The 19,254-nt window shown below is 38.0% G+C and overlaps 2 protein-coding genes and 1 long non-coding RNA gene across 7 annotated transcripts; 2 read left to right on the top strand and 1 right to left on the bottom strand.

Annotated features, from left to right (window-relative positions):
• Positions 1–2,720: 2,720 nt before the first annotated feature.
• LOC121263547 lies at positions 2,721–4,803 on the top strand. Its single transcript, XR_005940289.1, has 2 exons — positions 2,721–3,763; positions 4,368–4,803. It is a non-coding gene; the product is annotated as an uncharacterized LOC121263547 (long non-coding RNA).
• Positions 4,804–5,463: 660 nt separating this feature from the next.
• On the top strand, positions 5,464–7,374 carry LOC121263546. Of its 2 annotated transcripts, XM_041166499.1 has the most exons (3): positions 5,464–5,549; positions 5,628–6,579; positions 6,625–7,374. In XM_041166499.1, the coding sequence occupies exons 2-3, from the start codon at positions 6,293–6,295 to the stop codon at positions 7,127–7,129; spliced, it is 792 nt and encodes a 263-aa protein (XP_041022433.1). In that variant the 5' UTR covers positions 5,464–5,549; positions 5,628–6,292; the 3' UTR covers positions 7,130–7,374. The 2 variants fall into 2 exon arrangements, with proteins under 2 accessions (XP_041022433.1, XP_041022432.1); XM_041166498.1 differs by having other exon boundaries at positions 5,472–6,579.
• Positions 7,375–7,632: 258 nt separating this feature from the next.
• Positions 7,633–15,061, bottom strand: LOC121263449 (E3 ubiquitin protein ligase DRIP2-like). Of its 4 annotated transcripts, XR_005940264.1 has the most exons (8): positions 14,541–15,061; positions 13,652–13,751; positions 12,406–12,736; positions 11,761–12,275; positions 11,613–11,663; positions 9,445–9,517; positions 8,609–9,299; positions 7,905–7,993 (listed from the first exon to the last, which is right to left on the bottom strand). XR_005940264.1 is itself a non-coding variant. In XM_041166343.1 (7 exons), the coding sequence occupies exons 1-7, from the start codon at positions 14,653–14,655 to the stop codon at positions 7,820–7,822; spliced, it is 1,359 nt and encodes a 452-aa protein (XP_041022277.1). In that variant the 5' UTR covers positions 14,656–15,059; the 3' UTR covers positions 7,633–7,819. The 4 variants fall into 4 exon arrangements, 3 of the variants coding, with proteins under 3 accessions (XP_041022277.1, XP_041022278.1, XP_041022279.1); XM_041166343.1 differs by lacking the exon at positions 8,609–9,299 and having other exon boundaries at positions 7,633–7,993; positions 14,541–15,059; XM_041166344.1 differs by lacking the exon at positions 8,609–9,299 and having other exon boundaries at positions 7,633–7,993; positions 11,761–12,266; positions 14,541–15,058.
• Positions 15,062–19,254: the final 4,193 nt, after the last annotated feature.

Below are 19,254 nucleotides of genomic sequence, written 5' to 3'. Positions count from 1 at the left end.
GAGGCGAGTAGCGTTTCGTGTATTGCGTTAGCTGCCGGCCCTTCATCGGGGATTGTAGCGCAGGGTGGTGCTGTAGACTGTTTTGATGGGCTTGACTTGCAGAATACGAAAGCAAAGATGGATCCTTTTGGTTTGTCGTCTGGGACTGCATTTGAAGATGTTGTGGTCGCGAGACCACAAATGCTTCCGGAAGTTGATATCCCTTTTTGGGATCCAAGATTTAATGATGGGAATATGTTTTTCCTGTTTTCGAAGAATGCGATTAAGCAATTGGCGAAACCTTTCAGGTTTTTTGTGATTCTCAAATTTTTATGTAGAAGGCCGTCATTTGATCATGTTTGTGGATTTATTAAAAATCGATGGGGGTTGCGATCTGTTCTGGTGGTTGGCTAGTTGTAAAATTTGAGGAATGTTTTTGTTCAGATTTCGAATGAGGATGGTTTCATTAGTGTGATGGCTTGAGGGAATTCGATGTTGCAGGGGTACCATATAGAATTTCTCACTGGACGCCAAAATTTATTGAGGATGAAAACTCACCTTGGGTTCCTATATGGATTACGTTGTCGAGTTTGCCCCCTAATTTTTTTCATGAATCGATTTTGAGAAGTATTGGTGGAGGTTTTGGTCAGCTTTTGAAGAGGAACAATGTGACGACTTGTGTAACTTGTCTAGAAGCAGCGCGTATTTGCGTTGAGATAGATGTTTCAAAGCCTTTATGCCATTCTTTTTGTCTGGGAACTCCGGGGTTGGAAAATAGTCATTATCAAGAGGTAGTTTTTAACTCAATTCCAGCTTTTTGTTTCCATTGTCGGACTCAAGACCACTATGAAAATCAATGTAAACGGCAAGAAAAGAGTCAAAAAAGAGGGGAGCCTGAGAAGCAAGCCATGGGGAAAACAAAGAGGCCAGAACAGGTCTGGAAAGTGGTGGGTTCTCATGAACAAGACAAGCCAATTGTTGAGCAAGGAGAAGAGATTGTGGCTTCGAACGTCTTGCGTAGGAAGGAAATTATTGATGGTATTAATATGCACAAGGCATAGGTGGAAATAGTAGCACAAGAGGTTTTATTTATTTCCGATAATGGCCAGGTTCACTCTAAAAATCAATTTGATTGTTTTGTTGGTGTGAATGTTCAGGCTGAGAGTTAGGCTATGCAATTGGGAGTTGATCTTGCAAATGAAGTTTCGGTTGGGGGGGGGGGGGGGGGGGGGGGGGGGGGGGGGGGGGGGGGGGGGGGGGGGGGGGGGGGGGGATTTTGTAGTGATGGAAAATCTCCATCTAAGCGTGATAGCTGGTTGGAATTAACGGTAATAAAGCGTGATGAGGAGGAGTTTCTTGGGGGGATTTATTGCTCGTCTCCTAGGAGCTCTTTGAAGCTTATTGATGAGGCTTTGGAGTTTGAAATGGGAGGCTTTGCAGATAGGGGATTTATAGGGAAGGAAGGGAGTGAGGAAGAGGGTTTGTTTGGGCATTGTAGAGCTATTTCGGATGGGGAACATGAGGAGGAATTGAATGAATTGGCAGTAAATGTTTTGATTCTGACCTGGATATGCATATGCCATTGAAGAATTCCAGGGGGTAAGGAAGCAAAAATCTATTGTTGTTTTGGAGAGACGTACTCGCTCAAAAAAATTTCTTTAATTAATGATGAACATATTGACGTGGAACATTAGGGGTATTCTTTCGTCGAAGAGTAGACTTCGGCGTATTTTAAATAAAAGTCGGTAGTCAGTGGCGGCTCTCTTAGAACCTTTTCTTGGAGCAAATAAATGTTCTTGATGGGCAAGATGTATGAAGTTGCCAAATTTTTTTAATAATGCTTAAGTTTGACGAAAAATATGGATTTTTTGGGAGGATGATTTTGAGTTTGATTTGATTTCTATGTCGGACCAGGCAGTGAATGGCTAGTTTATTCATGGTAGCTTGAGAGTTCTTGTTACGTTTGTCTATGCGAGTTGCTTTCGGAGTAAGTGAGTAGAGCTTTGGGATATTTTGTGTGCACAAGACCCGAGTAGTTGTCCATGGTTCATTGGGGTGATTTTAATATTATTCATTCTAATGGTAAAAAAAGTTGATGGTATTATGCAGGCACCCCATGGAAAAGCTAAATTTAACCCTTGGATTCAACAATGTGGTTTGATTGATTTGCCTTATGTAGGGAACCAATTGTCTTGGTGCAATGATAGGTTTGGAGACGTATTTGGGCGAGATTGGATAAAGTTTTGGTGAATACGAAATTCTTTCATTTATTGGGTGATATTTGAGTTGAGTATCTGTCGAGATCATCTTCGGATCATTCGCTTATGTTGGTTTCGTTAATGCGTGAGCAAAGCATGGTTGCAAGGCCTTTCCGATTTCTACAAATGTGGGTAACACATGAGGGGTTTTTACCTTTGGTTAAGGAGGTGTGGAGTGCGCATGTAGATAGTTGCCCAATGTTTCGTATTAGTAAAAAGTTGAAGGCTTTGGAAGGTGCTTTGAGGAAATGGAATATTGAGGTTTTTGGTAAGGCTGCTACCCACATGGTGCGGGGCGGGGGTACCCTTCCCCACACCCCTCCCCGCACCATGCGAGGGGTGGTAGTTTTTCCCCCACCCCCTGCCTCGGTGCCAAGGGCTGGGTGGGGCTGAGCAAGGTAGCCCGCCAGCCCATGTGGGAGTGAAGCGGACAGGGGTGGCGTAGCGGGGTACGGGGCCACGCTGCCCACCCCTAGTTTTTGGAAGAGTAGAAGTTGAATTACAGAACCTGATAGTATTGTGGAGCTAGAGTAGTTGGTTTCAGCTAACTATTCTTCTCAAGATGAAGTTGTTAAATTAAATTGTAAACATCAACACTTACAATGGTTGAATAGGGAGGAAATCTTGGGTTGTCAAAAGTTCCGTGTGAAATGGCTAACGGAGGGGGACTCTAATAGGGCATATTCTCATGCTATGATGCGAGTAAAAAAGAATAATAAGAGGGTTGATCAAATGAGCTTGGACAATGGACAGGTATTGGAATCTTTGGATGAAATCCATAGCGGCGCTGTTAATTTTTTTTTTTCAGGAAATGCTTACTACAGATGTAGTGAACTTTGATGAAGAATCACTTTCTTTGCTTTTGCCATCAGTTAAAGTTCAAGAAAATGAAGCATTAACTGCAAGGCTGTCAATGGAAGAGGTAAAAGCTACTTAATGGTCTATTCTGACGGATAGTAGCCCGGGTCCGGATGGTTTCTCGGCTAGTTTCTTTATTCTTGCTTGGGATGTTGTGAAGCATGATATTGTAGAGATGGCCATAGAATTTATTTAGGAGAAGCTATTGTCGACATTCTTTGGTACCACTAATCTGGTGCTCATTCATAAGGTTGATGAACCTATGGGTTTTGGGCAATTCCGGCCTATTAGTCTTTATTCGGTGGTTTATAAAATTATGGCTAAGGTGATGGTGTTTCGATTGGTTTCGTTGTTAAATCATTTTTATCTCTACTGAGCAAGTGGCGTTTATTAGGGGGAGAAGTATATTTGATAATATGGTTATTGCTCAGGAGTTGGTCCATGGTATCAATCAGAAGGTGAGAGGAGGAAATGTTATGCTAAAAATCGATATAGCAAAGGCATAGGATAGAGTCAATTGGCAATTTTTATTGGAGGTGTTGAGAAGATTGGGTTTTTCAAAAAAATGGAGGAATATGATTTTCAATTGTATTTCCTCTCCGTTTTATTCCTAATGTTGAATGGATGTTCTCGGAGTTTTTTCAAGGCTTCTAGGGGTCTTCATCAAGGTGATCCCCTTCACCTTATTTGTTTATTCTCTCGGAAGAAGTGTTTTCGTGAATGTTCAATATGGAGTTTCATTTGGGAATGACTAAGCCTTTCAATTCTTGTTGGGGGAGCATGATTAGTCTTTTGTTGTATGCGGATGACCTCCTTATTTTTTCTAATGGTGGTAAAGCTTCAATTCGAAGGCTGATAGAGGTAATGCAATTATATGAGGTCATGTCGGGTTAACTGGTTAACTCTCATAAATCTGTCATTTTTTTCTCTTTCTAATTTTTCGATTGATAGAAAATTGGAGTTGAAAAGAGTTTCTGATTTTGAGGAAGGCGCATGGCCTTGTTCTTAATTGAGAATTCCATTGCATGTGGGGAGAATGAGATTACATATGTTTGATCCTTTGCTAACTGATAAATGGGCAATTATGTTGTTATTAATACTCTTAGTATACTTGGTTAAGTAAGCTTTGTTTGTTAAAAAGGGTATTAATCAAACAAGTATGTTAGCTGGGCCTGTGGCATGTGAAATGACTATTTACCCCTTAAGAGAATGGACTTGAGCTCAGGTTATTGGCTTGAATAAGTCTAAACTAACAATGAGTGTATATTGCAGGTTTAAGGCCCCCCGTAAGCTTGACTTAAGAAGAGAAGGAGGAAGGTTTCGAGACAGTATCCTCGAGAAGCAAGAGAGAGAGGAAGAGGAGAGAAACAGTCACGGGAGAAGGCATGTAAGGGCAAAAATCAATGGCAAGGAAAGAGAGTGAAGGCAGGGACTTGCGCATAAAAGGGGAGGTTGATGCCAGACACCAGGACATAGTTGGGATAACAATTCGATTTTCGTTTTTACATTTCAGAAACTTTCTAGAGTTTTTAAGGTTTTTCATTTTGGCGAAATACTATGTTTATGATGGTGAAGTTAGGTTAATTCTAAAGCTTGGGTTGCGGTAAAAGCTTTCATTTGTTTTCTATACTTGCAGGATTTCTGTAGTTGTTGATTTATATACTTCACTTTATCGGAAATCAAATTCTGGAAATGGGAGTTTGATGGATTCTCTTGTTCTTGTTCTATTGTCGACATTAGGCACAGCAGAACCTTGAATCAATCGAGATTTCTTTCAGCCGAGTATTAAAGTAAATTTGGTTGATGTTTTAGTGAGGAATTTTACCAAGTTTTGGTACATGAATTCTGAGCTTATATTCTTCAAATTTCATTTTGTTAATGCCTTGATTGGATTAATAAAAGATTAGTACCAAATCTTTGTGAAGTGTGGAGTCAGAGGAAGTCCTAACCCGCAACCCAGGTGTTTGTTAAATTGTTTCTGTTAATTCTATAGTTTTCAAATATCAAATTGAATTTTTGATTGTAACTTGGTGAGGTTGAAATTACGGTTTATATATTCTGAATACTTTAATTTCTTGAGTTTTAAGTTTTCATGGTTTAATCCATCTTTCCAAAAGTTTCAAACCCGAAATCCTCCAAGCTCAACCATACATTTCAATGGCAACAAAATTGTCATTGTAAATAAACAATTTCTTGGTTCATCATCTATTTTCATACAATAGATACTTTTCACTTGATTGTTCATCCAACTTGTTTTCAAATCTTGATTCTTACATTTTTACTGAACTAAATTGCTCGAGTCCCTTTTGTTCGAGGAGATGACCTTGGGTGCTACCTTTTATTACAACTCTTGGTTGCTACCTTTTATTACAACTAATCCACTTTTAGGCTTAGGAGTGATAAATTGGAAGCCATCACTAGCTAAAATTCAAAAGAAATTAGCGGGTCGGAAAGGTAAGTTACTTTCCTTTGGTGGCAAAATTATTTTAAATAAGCATATTTTGAAAAGTATGTCTATTCACATGCTTTCAGTTATGAATTTGCCTAAGGGGGTTTTGTCGGCGCTCAAAGGAATTTTTTTCAAACTTTTTATGGGGTTCAACCATAGAAAATAAAAAGAGGAAGTGGATTTCGTGGTTAGGTAGAGGAAGGGAGGCTTGGAATACGGGATTTATCAGAGATTCAAACTTCTTTGCTTATGAAGTTCACATGGAAAATTATTCAAGGCAATTCTTTGTGGTCTAATTTTTTCTCTACTAAATATGTGGGTGATGCTCACATTTCTTCGATCATGAATCTAAGAAGGGGATCTCGGTTTTGGAAAGGGATTATGCGATTAATGCCTATAGTTTTGGATAATTCCCGATGGGTGCTTCGTAGTGGTCATTCCAATTTTTCATTCGACGACTGGCTGGGAGATGGGCCTTTGGCGGAAAACAGTTTAGTGGTAGGTGATACTGGGTTGAAGGTGTGGTCCCTATGGTTTGATTTAGGGTGGAATGTTGAGATGTTGCAGAATCTTCTCTGAGCAGCTGATGGAGAAAATGGTTCACTCGGGTATCAGATTGAGGGAAGGAGAGAATAAATGTATTTGGGTGTCTTCGGTGGATGGGGATTTCTCAACTAAGTCAGCGTGGCAGCTTGTGCAAAAAAAATGAGAAATTTGTCTTTGGCGCAGGTGGTTGTGGCAAGATTTAATGCCTAAAAAAATGTCATTTTTCTGTTGGAGGGCTAGACAAAAAGCAGTTCCAGTTGATGAAGTTATTCAGCAGCTGGGCATCCCGTTGGCGTCAAAATGTTGTTGTTGTGGTGTGCCAAATATTGAGACTTTAGACTATGCTCTTTGTGAGGGGAAGTGGCCGAAAAAAGTATGGAGGTATTTTTCTGCTCTGTGGGATTCGATTGCCAGGTTTCTTGACTTGCGATGGGATGATGAATTTTTGGTGGGGACGTGCGGCAACTTCATCTCAGGCTGGCTGGGTTCGTGGGATTATTCCATTATCATTTCTTGGGCTCTTTGGAGGGCTAGATGTGCATCTCGGATGGAGGGTGTTAGCTATGATTGGAGGGCCGTTATGCGAGTTGTGAAAGTGAATTTAAGGGACATATCAAATAGGTTGTGGCACTTCAAAAAGATGGGAGCTAATGATTTGTTAGTTTTGCAGAAACTAAATTGTCCGATCATTCCTGTTCGTGATAAATTACCAAGATTGATTGCATGGAAGCCGCCGGATGAGAGGTTGTTTAAACTTAATGTAGATGGCAGGTCTAGTGGTAATCTAGGTAGGTCTGGTTGTGGAGGCATAATTCATGACTATCAAGGTAACGTGGTAGCAGGTTTTGCTCACATTTATGGGCATGCGACGAATACTATTGCCGAGTGTCGTGCTCCATTTGTGTCACTCGCTTGGTTTGAGAAATTTATTAATAGAATCAGATTCAAGTGTTGTGATGGGTTGGTTAGCTTCCGAGATATGTATATATTGGTTTCTTTGAAATTTTTAGGAGGTAAAAGAGTTTGTTCATTTGCTTAATATTCAGTTTCGACAAAATTTTAGAGAGACTAATATGACAGCAAATGTTTTGCAAAAGAAGGCACGAAGGGTAGAATTTCAGATTTTATTGGTGACACATCTGTGCAAGGACGTTTCTGGAGCATTGTTCGGCTAGATAAATTGGGCATTCCTTGTATTCGATATTGATTTATTTTATTGTACAGAAACGTTGTAAGAATGGTTTCCCTCCGCCTCAGTGAGGAGTTTTAATAATAAGAGACTAGTACTCCTTTTTTTTTTTAACCAAAAAAAAAAAAAAAAAAAAAACATGACATCATTAGCTTACAGAAGTGAGTGTTACAACAAAGCTCTTGTATCTGAGCTCACTGTCACAAAAAAAGTATTCCAAATCAAATTCAGCAGCGTCTTTAGACCAAGTTGAAGAGCACATCATCAAATATGATGTAAATTGGATTAAAATCAGCATCCAAAGGAGATAACCAAAGATGGGGGTATAGAGACCAACCATTAGGGGTTCAACATTTTAATGGCAAACCAATGGAAAATAATTTAATTAAATAAGTTTATTCATGTAAGAACATGCATTGTATAAACATACATACATTATTGGTTCAATGAACTTAGCTGATGAAGCCTTAAAGATTCAAAGGGTTTGGATAATGAAAGATGTAAATTGCAAGGAGAGCAAAAGGGGAAAAAAAGGCTATGTCAAGGGGTTTGGACTTTCCGACAATATGACAGGACCATCACAAAGTCATTACCAGAGGAGCCAACAGATGCTGCTACTTTTTTCGATGTCGATGCTGTCCGAAACCAAAGATCTACTACGTTATGTAGTTGCAATGATGGAATCACTGGCTGACCTCGGCACATGATCTCCACCTACAAACAAAAATTAAAATAGAAATGTACAAAAAGAAAGATACCCTGAATTTTCACCAATTATAAACACTTCCTTTGTTTAGGGTTATAACATCATCTCAACCGAGAACTTAGATCTCGTTCACTTTCACAAAAAATTTTCATCTCATCTCATCATTACAACTTTCTCAAATTCTCACAGAAAATATAATAAACAATTCAACTTTTTCAAATCCCAAAACAAACATAATATTAAAAAAATATTATTTTAACAATATTTTATTCATCTTTTAACTTTTATCTCATCTCATCTCATCTGTGAAAACGAACGAGAACTTGGCTTTTTCCTCAGCCCAATAGACATACAAACCAGGACCTTACTAGAAGGCAAATGAAATTTTCACAAGAACATTATGACCATGGAGCATGTATTAATCACCTATGGTCATTACTAAGACCCTAAAAGTTAAAGTTTTCCGGCCATACTTGACAGTTGCAAGAAATCTTAGGTGATTTAGCAATGAATCTAAAGGTTAATGTAATTGCAGTACAAACACTATTCCCAGCTTTGTTAAAAGTGCATAGGCATGCTTAAAGTATACACTGCAAAGCTTCAGGGGTGAAGCGCGCTCATACTTAGCAAAAGTGTGCACACTGTAAAGCTTCAGGATTGAAGAGCTTCTGATACTTGAAGTGAAGCACGTTTACAGCTGACTTTTGTGAGCACTTTGGAAGTCTTTTTCTTAGCTCCCTTTAACCCAAGAGCAGAGCATTACTTTTGTTCTGCTTCACCCAAAAACATAGCTGTAACTGAACATAGTACTCATCATCTAACCATTTAAGGCAATACGCTAATATAGAACAGTTGTCAGCTCCTCTCTGTAACCCTTAATTGCCTCCCTACAACCCAAAAGCAGAAACAGTTCTTGTTGTTCAGCTTCACCCATAATCATAGCTGTAAATGAGCACAGTGCTCATGTTCTAATATGGCGTTTAGTTTTTGTAGTACTTGCACAACACACCAACCACTTAAGTTAATAGGCTTAGCCGCTTAAGTGACGGTATATTTCGGAAGTATTATTTGAAACCCTCTCTCCTTGGTCCTACACTTCAGCAACTAATAAGGGGTTTGCCAGTGAAGTGGCTCCGAGATAAACAGCTTGATTTCGTTTTTGAAAGTACCCAACATTGGAAATGAAAGAGGGCAGCCCTAAGCACCATGCCTGTTTTGACCATTGCTTGCCTCACCCTATATGGCTGGGCCCCAAATCTTGTCCTCAACTTCTTCCAAATGGAAGATTCTATGGTCACATCTTGGTCTGGAGGGCTGTAGGGCATATTTTTTTACTTCAGCTTTCATGCTTTCAGTGAACAAGAGTATATGCAGCAAAACATTTAAGAGGCATTTTAAATTATAACAGCAACATCAATACATTTGCAGATTTCTGGAAAGGCAAGAAAGATGAACAAACCTCAGCTTCACTTGTAAGATCGAGTTTCTTCACAAGGTACTTTTGAATAAATGAAACGGGCATTTTACCATCCCTGTGAAAGAAAAATATAGGGTCACTAAAAAATACAACATTTACTGATGAAGCATAGAAATCTCCTAGGGAATCTTCGACTTCAGCATTATTTTCTGAGCAAACATTTTACAAAATTAGAACAACTGTTAACTTCAATAGTCAAATATTAGGCCATTGATTCAGAATCACAGTTCAACTTTTTAACACAAGAAGCCAGTAAAGACAGAAAGGATTCAAGAAAAAAAATACATGAAAACACTCAAAAAGAACTTAAAATGATGTAGCAAGTCGGAGTGGTCTCTAAGTCAACCTATGAGTGACTGCAGTTTGGAAGATGGTCCCTATATGTATGTGCTGGTGTCTTTGGAGGGAGAAATGATAGAGAAGCTTTGCAGACCACAGGAAGACAATGGATGAATTGAAAGCTTTCTTTGTTAAGACTTTGTTACTTTGGGTTGGGGCGATAGATTTTAATGGGGGCCTAATGTCCATGAGTTTCTTAATTTGGTTATAAATCTTAGTTTGGTATTGCTCATGTATATGTCGTGTACTTGGATATGCCCATTATTAAGTATAAGACTTCTTGATTACCTATGAAAAAAAATGTCACAGCCACTTGCTAGAAAAATATCATTCACTCTAATCATAATAAAGATATCTGAAGATCGATATGGTTACACTTGTACTCGATGTAGGAGGATTTTATTAACTGAAAATGTGAGTAGACAATCTTGCTTTGCTTCATTTTTGAGCAAAAATTATTAAAATATGACTCGTGTGTTGCTTTTTGGAAGAGGGGGTGAAAGCATAGTTTTGTGAATTTTGGAGCAAAAGAAAGGTTTATCATACTACCATGAATCTTGAAATAACAAAATATGGCCATTCAAAAAAAATACTGTTTTAAAAGTACTGTTAAACACAAACACTTTTAGGTTAGGCTACCTGCTGCAAGAATTCTGTCCTAGATGGTTCTTAATCTACCATTATGGTTGATTATTCATTTAAAAAGGGGTCAGAAATATTTCAAATGTTTAGATTTTTCAATGAATGTACTCATAAAAATAGATTTTTCAATGAATGTGTTGATTTTTCAAATGTTAGATGTTTCAATAATCAGCGACTCTTGACACAAATATTATTTCTGAATGTCAAAATATGGAAACATTCTCATAAGCCTTAAATACGATAGCATAAGAAATTTAGTGTTTAAAGATGCATTACATCCATCCATCTTAGCTAGAATGTGCATAATAATAAAATCAGCAGCATATTCTTATTAGCAGATTCATTCTTTTTTTTTTACAGGTATAGCAATTCATAGGTATATATTACCATTTGGTTAACCAGGCAATCTTTTTTTCTTCTTATGGTTTGGAGATTTAGTTTTGTTTCCTGCTAAGGTTTGAAGGTTCTGTTAGTTGAGCACTAACCTAAACTTCAAGATGGTCCATCGATGGTGTTTTAACACAAAAAAAAAAAAAAAAAAAAAAAAAAACCACCACTTATTGGTGCATGCATGCAATTTTTTCTATCATACATTTTATTGAGGTGCAGCACATAATTTTTGCCTAAAATGAAAAACACATTTTCTTTTCATCCAAGAATTCTTCTCGCTTCCAAGAATTCAGAACATGTTGAAGCAGCAGTAATACAGCATGTGATTTTTTTTTTTTCCATGAACTATTGCCAGCATTAACCATTGTATGATTTAGAAGCAGTACATAGAGGACTCAACAGAAACATACGTGCACATAAGAATAATGAAATAGACCCAAGCAAGATTTGGTTCTAATAACTGTAGCGTGGGATCACATTTTGTCAAACTTACAGGTGGAACACATTCTTTTATACTTGCTGGGTGTGCCAATCACAGAATATTGCTTTAGTCAGGTATAGGCCTCAATCTCATCCATAATATCATCGAACTGTTTGTTTTATCATTTTCACACATTTATCTGCTGACACATGTCAATGAGGAGAAAAATGGGGAAACAAGTATGCACAAACACAAATCCTTATTTTTATATTGGCTAGTAAGCATGTCACACATTCATATCCAATAAAAAGTCAACATAGTAGATTCTAAAGCAGAGATGAGACCAAAAGAAACTTACTTTATCCTTAAGTAACAGGCAGAAATCTGGGGCAGGGAAACATCTGCTTTCCTGCATACATTTATTTAAATACACGAGACAGGTAATTATGAATCAAGTTCCCAAAATATTATAAACCACCTCACGACATGCGAAAATAGAATTTTACCGGTCCTCTGAAGCAACTAATGAGAACCAAACTGGACTATTTCTTCTGTTGCGCTTAGAACCTGCAACATCAAGCATGGCTTGTGCTGAGCAGTGCAGCAGTCCAGATGCTGCTGTGCTTTTACGACCTGCTGCACGCAACCTTCTACGCTTCAAAGGTCCTGGAAGGAATTTTTTACCATTAGTTTCATCATGGACTTTCATATTGTGTCCATGCTCCTTTCTTTTGCTTTTATGCAGAAATACTTCACAGTCAGGAGCCCTGGGTGACTCTGCTCTGGCTTTGGTTTCAGGCATATATACTTCACTATCATGTGCATTGGGTTGCTTTGATTTGGCAAGGGACGGCCCTTGTAAATTCAACTTAGAGGACTTGGTTCTATTGGCAGCTTCAACAAGACAGTTCAATGGTGTCCAAAGATCAACTTTACCTTCATTTATCTCCACATAATTCTGTGTGTCTTCATTAGGCCTTTGCTCATTAGAAGGCTCAGCAACTGAATAATCCTGCAACAACTTAAGAAAGTTCAGAACTATTAATAGAGTACAGAAAGTATGTAGTTACGTACAAGGACTAGGCTGCAAGTTGCAAAACATTCAAATTCAAGTCACACAATCACAAAGGAACAAACATGACTTCCATTACCTGCCTTTTAATTCGAGTAGTTTTACTTTTAGAATCATGTGAGCTGGAGCTCAACAGATGATGATCCTCTGCAGAATCCTCTTTCTTGACAGAATCCTCAACAGTAAAACTACATCCTCGAATAGCAGTGGCTTTTCTTGCAGCTTTTGTTCTCCTTCCAGTCAAGCCAATTTGCATAGGCCCTTTGGGAGTGCCGACCACCAACGAAGACAATGATCTCTCCTTCCTTTTAACTGGCAGAAAGCTTGTAGCTGTGACTTCAGGGCCCTCAACTTTCCTTCTCTTCAGAGGGAAAATTTTGGCCCTTAAATCTTGCAAATTGTGGTCGGGCCTGCATATTACCAATGAATAGCCTCTAGTGAGAGTGTAGCATAACACAGCATTAAAGCATCTAGCATGATTTCTACATTGCCAGAAGAAAGGTACACCATTACATTATGATTGAAAACTAGCATCTAAACATAATCATTTGTGTATATAAACTAAATAGACAGAGAAAAAAAGACGTGTGCAGGCTGATCTCAAAAAAGGATAATATCTTGAAAGAAAACCCACTTATAAGTTATTATATTAACAAAGCACTAATTTTCTTTGCTGTGTAAACATTATACTGTCACCAACGTTTTAGAACCATTTCCATATGGTAATACAACCTCACTGAAACGATAGGTCAGAGTGAAGATCTGGCTTAGTGCCCATAATACACAGAGACAAATGGATAAACCAGAATATCATTGAAATCATAGAATAAAAATCCATTCAGAATAACTAGATATTGACACATCAGCATGCAGACAACTGATTAAAAGAAAGGAGTGGGATGAGTTGCGGATTCAGACATTCTAGGTTAGATTCCACTCTAGGAGTCCCCTTGAATTAACTGATATACGATCGTGGCAGGTAGGTTGTTTTTTCAGAGTTCAAACCCCGGGGTGGTTTCGGACCTACCTTGTTGAGGTTCCCCATCATAAAAAAACAAAAAAATACAGAAGGAATAACTAGATACTGATCATTACTAGAGCTGGCAATACCATTACACTTATTATTGTTCCTATGTCAAGACAATTTCATCCTACTTTCTAAAAAGTAAGGGGTAAGCTCCAGATTAATAATATAGACCAACATGATATTCATTTACCTATAGTTAGAGTCTCATAAAAAATATAAGAATCCAACCAATATATGATGCTTTAAATTAAGAAAGAGATGGAGGGAGGCCTATCATAATATAGATGAAAGAACGGACCTGAGTTTCTCCGCTGGAAGAAAGCCCAGATCGATGTTGCATACAGGACAGTGATCCACCTCCTCATCTGAGAACTTCTCATATATGCACTTCCTGCAAACTGGTTGAGGTTTAAAATCCTACGTGTCAGAAATGGTCGTAGAAAGAGTCAAAAGCTTCCAACTGATAAAAACTTTTAATATTTAGCACATTGGAAAAACTAAAATAGAGAACAAGAAAGTCGCAACAGACAGTAGTCACATGAATTTTTACTGTTGCTTATTTTGCATCTCTTACTGCTTGCAATCTCGACTATTATATGTGTGTGTGTGTTTGTATATATAACAATATTTCAAGGCTCTCGGTCAAGGAAAGTTAAACAGAAACACAGATCCTTTTTTATTTTCTTTAAGCACCTTACCATCAATAATCAGAAAGTAAGCTTAATAGTTACAACAAAACCGTAAGCTCGTCGCCTATGCATTATAAATGCGGAAAAATGGTTAACTTCATTCCGACATTGATGAAGATGACTGTTATCGCATGCTGTCCCACTTCAGAAACAACATCGATTATGCTGCATATTCATGTAAGCTGTGAATTGAGACTTTCAACTGCTCAAGTTCTAACAGGACGACCTTAAATAGCCCTTGGTTACTGTCCCTAAACCATGGACCCTATATAATGTGGCCTTAAAATCCACGATACAAAAATGACATGACACAAAAACCCACATCACAGAAACTTGAAGTAGGAACAAGCATTCAAGTCCATATTTCAAGAATTGCATGATAAACAACACATGAAGAACCCAGATCACCGTACGCTGTACCAGAACAAACTCAGATCAAAATTGCCTCCAGAACAAGAGCAATTAACAGCAAAACGTAGACAGAGCAGGAAGACTCACACGTGTGAAGGCACAAAGATATCGTCGTAGCTTCCTTCAAGAGCTTATTACAAAGAGGGCACGTCATGCATGCTTTCAGCATCTTCCTCTTCACTTTCACCATTTGACTTGCCATCACTACCCCACTCTCCCACTCTCTCTCTCTATCTAAAATCCTCTCTCTCTAAACTGCATTAAACAGAGAAAATAATCCCAAAGAAAACAAAGCATGAAATTTAAGAGGAACCGAAGCTTTTGTGTGTGTTCTTGTTTTGGCTTTGTTGGACGTGTGAGAGCTGTGGATCTGAATATGCCAGCAAACTGGCGGGTTTCGGGGCGAGATTCGGAGATGGGTTTTGATTGCGTTGTTTGGATTTTGGACAAGGGAGGCGTCGTTCAGGTTTTGGCTTCGGGTTTCGACGAAAGACCATGAAAATAAAATTTTGCAGGTGTTGTGTAAATAAAGACTCTGCTTTTTGTGCGTGTTTTTTTGTGTTGCGTGATGTCTGTCAAAGTAACGAGATCGAGGCTACCCGCTTCGAAGGCTCCCTCCGCAGATAAGAGTGCGCCGCTCGGTAAGTGTTAAGTTGACCTACGTTTTTAACAAACAATGCTACAATTAGGCTTCATTTAGAATCTAAACTCATTTCAACTTATTTTAATTTATCATTATAATTTTTTTAAATTTCAACACAAAATATAATAAATAATTCAACTTTTTCAAATCTTAAAATAATAATAATAATAAATAATATTCTAACAATATTTTATCATCTTAACTCAACTCAACTCAGTTCAACATTCAAACGCAACCTTAATTTAATTAGGGACCAAATTTTTTTTTTTATGTAAGAAAGTACATTTAAAAAAAAAATTGAAAGGGGAGGTAGGACTACCAACGTAGTACCCTCCCTAGACGTGACTATAGGAGCCCATCTCCACTGTAGAATGTCCAGTTTAAGCCATAACTACTGTCTAATAGGCGAGCCCGTCATCTCAGCACCACCAAGCTGTCAATCGGTCCAAAGCCCATCTCATAGCCCTTTAGTTAGGCATTACTCCTGCAAACGGTTTCGACTTATGCCTAACCTGAACTCCTGACCCGAGGCTATGGAATATCAGCTCGTACCAATTGAGCTACCACTTTGGTGGCATACTTCATTTCATAGAGGAATAAAAACCTCAAATCAGGTTACAATAGCGTTGATCAATGAAAATAACATTCTCAATGAAAGTAGGGACACTATGCCACCAAATATGCATATCATTAATGGACCATGCATGTCTTGCAAGTTGATGAGCTGCCACATTAGTCAATATGTTGCTATGTTGTAAACTGCATTGGACAAAACATTGCATCAGTCTCTTGATATCTAAACTAGTGTTCTTATTGCTGCATGAGACTCAGTTTCTTTTTTGACTTCCTCCACCAAAAACAAACAATTACTCTCTAGAATAAGGTTATGGATGCCAATGTTGATGCAAAGTTGTAGTCCCCTTAGTAAAGCCACTACTTCAATTATTTCTGGATCCAGAATTTCAATTTCTGCTCTATTAACTGCCAAAATGAAATCCCCCATTGAATCTCTTAAAATTGCACCCATACCTACCTTATTAAGGTCAAAGAACAGTGCACCATCAACATTAAGTTTATAAAAATTCTCAAGAGGAGGAGACCACCTGTAAACCATAGCCTTCACTGAAATAGATCCCTACTGCTGCACACCAGAAATATTCTTCAGTTTTTTCGAGAGAGCAAACCCATGACTTGTTGTGGAGGCAAGATAATATGATCATGAACCATTTTATTTCTTCTAAACTAAAAACCCCATGCCATTAGGATGAAATCTGTCAATTCATCATAGGAACCTTTAGAAAATAGCTCCATAGAAGCAAGCATAAATGAACTGATTTGTGGTAGATGTTGTAGAACAGAAAATCTCCTCAACCAGACCTCATATATAGATGGACACAAAAGCAGTGCATGAGCCAAATCCTCCATCTGGTACTGACAAAAACAACATTGCCCATTCACATCTATCTTTCTGCTAAGAAGATTAGCCATAGTTGGGAGGCTTTCCTTACAAGCCCTCCAAGCAAAAATTTTAACCTTTTAAGGGATTTTTAATTTCCACATAGCATTCCAAAACCTTTTAAAATTTACCCCATTTGAAGACTCACAAACCACAGTAGCTATACAGGTTTTAAAAAACAAATAAGCACTTCTGACACTGAACATACCAGATTCCTCATGCTCCCATATCCACTTGTCCATATCACTTGAGGCACTAGGATGCAGGTTTAAAACAACCTCTGCTATCTTTGGATTGAATAGAGCTATGACTTTTGAAAGGTTCCACCAGTTGGTTGAAATATCAATCAAAGAAGCAACATGTTCATCCAAATGACTAAACTTTACCTCTGATTTGAGCTACCTGAACACAACTCATCCCTTAGATTTCGAAAACCACGTATCTAACCATCCCTCAAGATATGAATAGATCTCCCATTCCCCACAGACCATCTTCCACCTTTCACAAGTAAATTCTTGGCCTCCTAGATTCCTCTCCAAGCATAAGAGGGATTACCACCAAGAAAAGCTTCCAACAAATTACCATTAGAGAAATATCTAGCACAGAACATCTTATAAAACAAGCTCTCTTTATTCTGCTGAAGCCTCCAAGCCTGCTTTGCCAACAAAACCATATTGAAAGTCTCCAAATCTTTGAAACACATCCCTCTAACAAATTTTATTTGGCACATCTTCTTCCAACTTATCCAATGCACTTTCTTTTCCTCATTTCTCTGCCCCCACCAATACCTGGCCATCATACTTTCTATATCAGAACATAACTTGGAAGGGAGCTTGAAGAAGCTCATAGCATGAGAAGGAATTGTCAATGCTACAACCTTTAGAAGCACCTCCCTTCCACCTTGAGAAAATATATTTTTTTTCCACCCTTGTAATTTCATCCAAACTTTGTGGTTAATCTCAGCAAAAGCATTATTTTTAAACCTACCAACCATATGAGGCAGACCTAGATATTTTTCATATTGCTGCACTTGAGAAGAACCCCACAGATTCATAATAGCTTGTTGTCTACTAACATCAACATTTTGACTAAACACCATTAATGTTTTGTCTCTATTAACCTGTTGCCCTAAAGCCACCTCATACTGGTTCAGCAATTGTTGTAATATGAGATTCATATCCACATCAGCCACACAAAAAATGAGACTATCATCTGCAAACAGTAGATGATTAAGTTTAGGAGCCCCTCTACAGATCTGAATACCAAGAACAACTTTTGACATAGCAACATCTTTCAATAGACTAATTATTCTTTAAGTACACAAGAGGAAAATATTAAAGGAGATGGGGTCCCCTTATCTTAAGCCTCTTGAGGGTACAATATGACCAGTTAGAGATCCACTAATCAAAATTGAAAAAGAAGCAATCATCACACACTTCATCACAAGCTGACCTAATTTTTCATGAACCCCAGCTTATTCAGGAAAAATTTAAGAAATCTCCATTCAACTCTTTCATAAGCTTTATTCATATCAAGCTTAAGGAACATAAAGCATTTCTTTCCCTTCTTCTTTCTCTTAAGAAAATGAAGAACTTCATAAGCCACTAAGACATTGTCTGTTATTAACCTCCCAAGTAAGAAAGCTAACTGAGAATCAGAAATTACAGCAGACAACACTTTTTTGATCCTATTGGCAATAACATTTTAAATTAGATTATAAATCACATTACATAAGCTAATGGGTCTAACGTCATTAACTTTCAAAGGGTTCTTTTTCTTAGGAACAAGGGTAATAAAAGTATGATTAACAGTTTGAGGGAAATCACAATAACTCAAGACATGTATGATTGCAGATGTGGTAGAGCAACCAAGATCAGGCCAAAACTTTTGGAAGAATAAAGGCAGCATGCCATCAGGACCAAGAGTTTTTGAGGTTGCATTTCCTTCATAGCTTTAACTACTTCATCAGCAGAGTACTCCTTTTTAAGCTCATCATTCATAGAATCTGAGACTTTTCTCTCCATTTTATCAAGGATCACATCTTCATCTTGAGTACCTGCAAAATTAAACAAGGAAGAGAAATAGTTAATAATGAGCTTGTCACATTGCTCCTCTTCCTACCAACAACCTCCATTATCCATAAGTCTTAAGATGCTATTCTTCTTTTTTCTTTGGGAAGCTTTGGCATGAAAGAATTTGGTGTTTTAATCCCCCTCAACTAACCAAAGAGCCCTCGATCTCTGTCTCCACATAATCTCCTCCCTCTCCATCCATTTCTGCACTTCCTCAGAAGCTTCACAGACTCCACTAGTGCTCAAAACTATTGGATCTCTCTGTTGTTCAAGTTTAAGCTTATTTCTAGCTTCTTGTAGCTTAACATGAACCTTGCCAAACTTGGTCTTATTCCATACTTGTAATCTGGAACTGCAGCTAGAGATACTCTCCATCACTCCTTACAAACAATTTAGTGAACCAGGAATTCTCCAAGCATCCTTAACAATCTTAGAACATTCTCCTTCCACTAACCACATTGCCTCAAATCTAAATGGTTTAGGCCCCTTCCTCCTATTAATAGCACCCTCCAATTCTAACCAAATTGGAAGATGATCAAAACAGACAATTGAACCATGAGTAACTAAGGCTCTGTCATACATATTGCACCACAATAGGTCACAAAGCTATCAAGTCTCTCATAAATCAGA

This window comes from Juglans microcarpa x Juglans regia, chromosome 4S (assembly GCF_004785595.1).
Source record: "Juglans microcarpa x Juglans regia isolate MS1-56 chromosome 4S, Jm3101_v1.0, whole genome shotgun sequence".
NCBI classification, from domain to species: Eukaryota; Viridiplantae; Streptophyta; class Magnoliopsida; order Fagales; family Juglandaceae; genus Juglans; species Juglans microcarpa x Juglans regia.
Note: the sequence above shows the minus strand (reverse complement) of the source record. Positions and strands in the feature narration are given on the sequence as shown.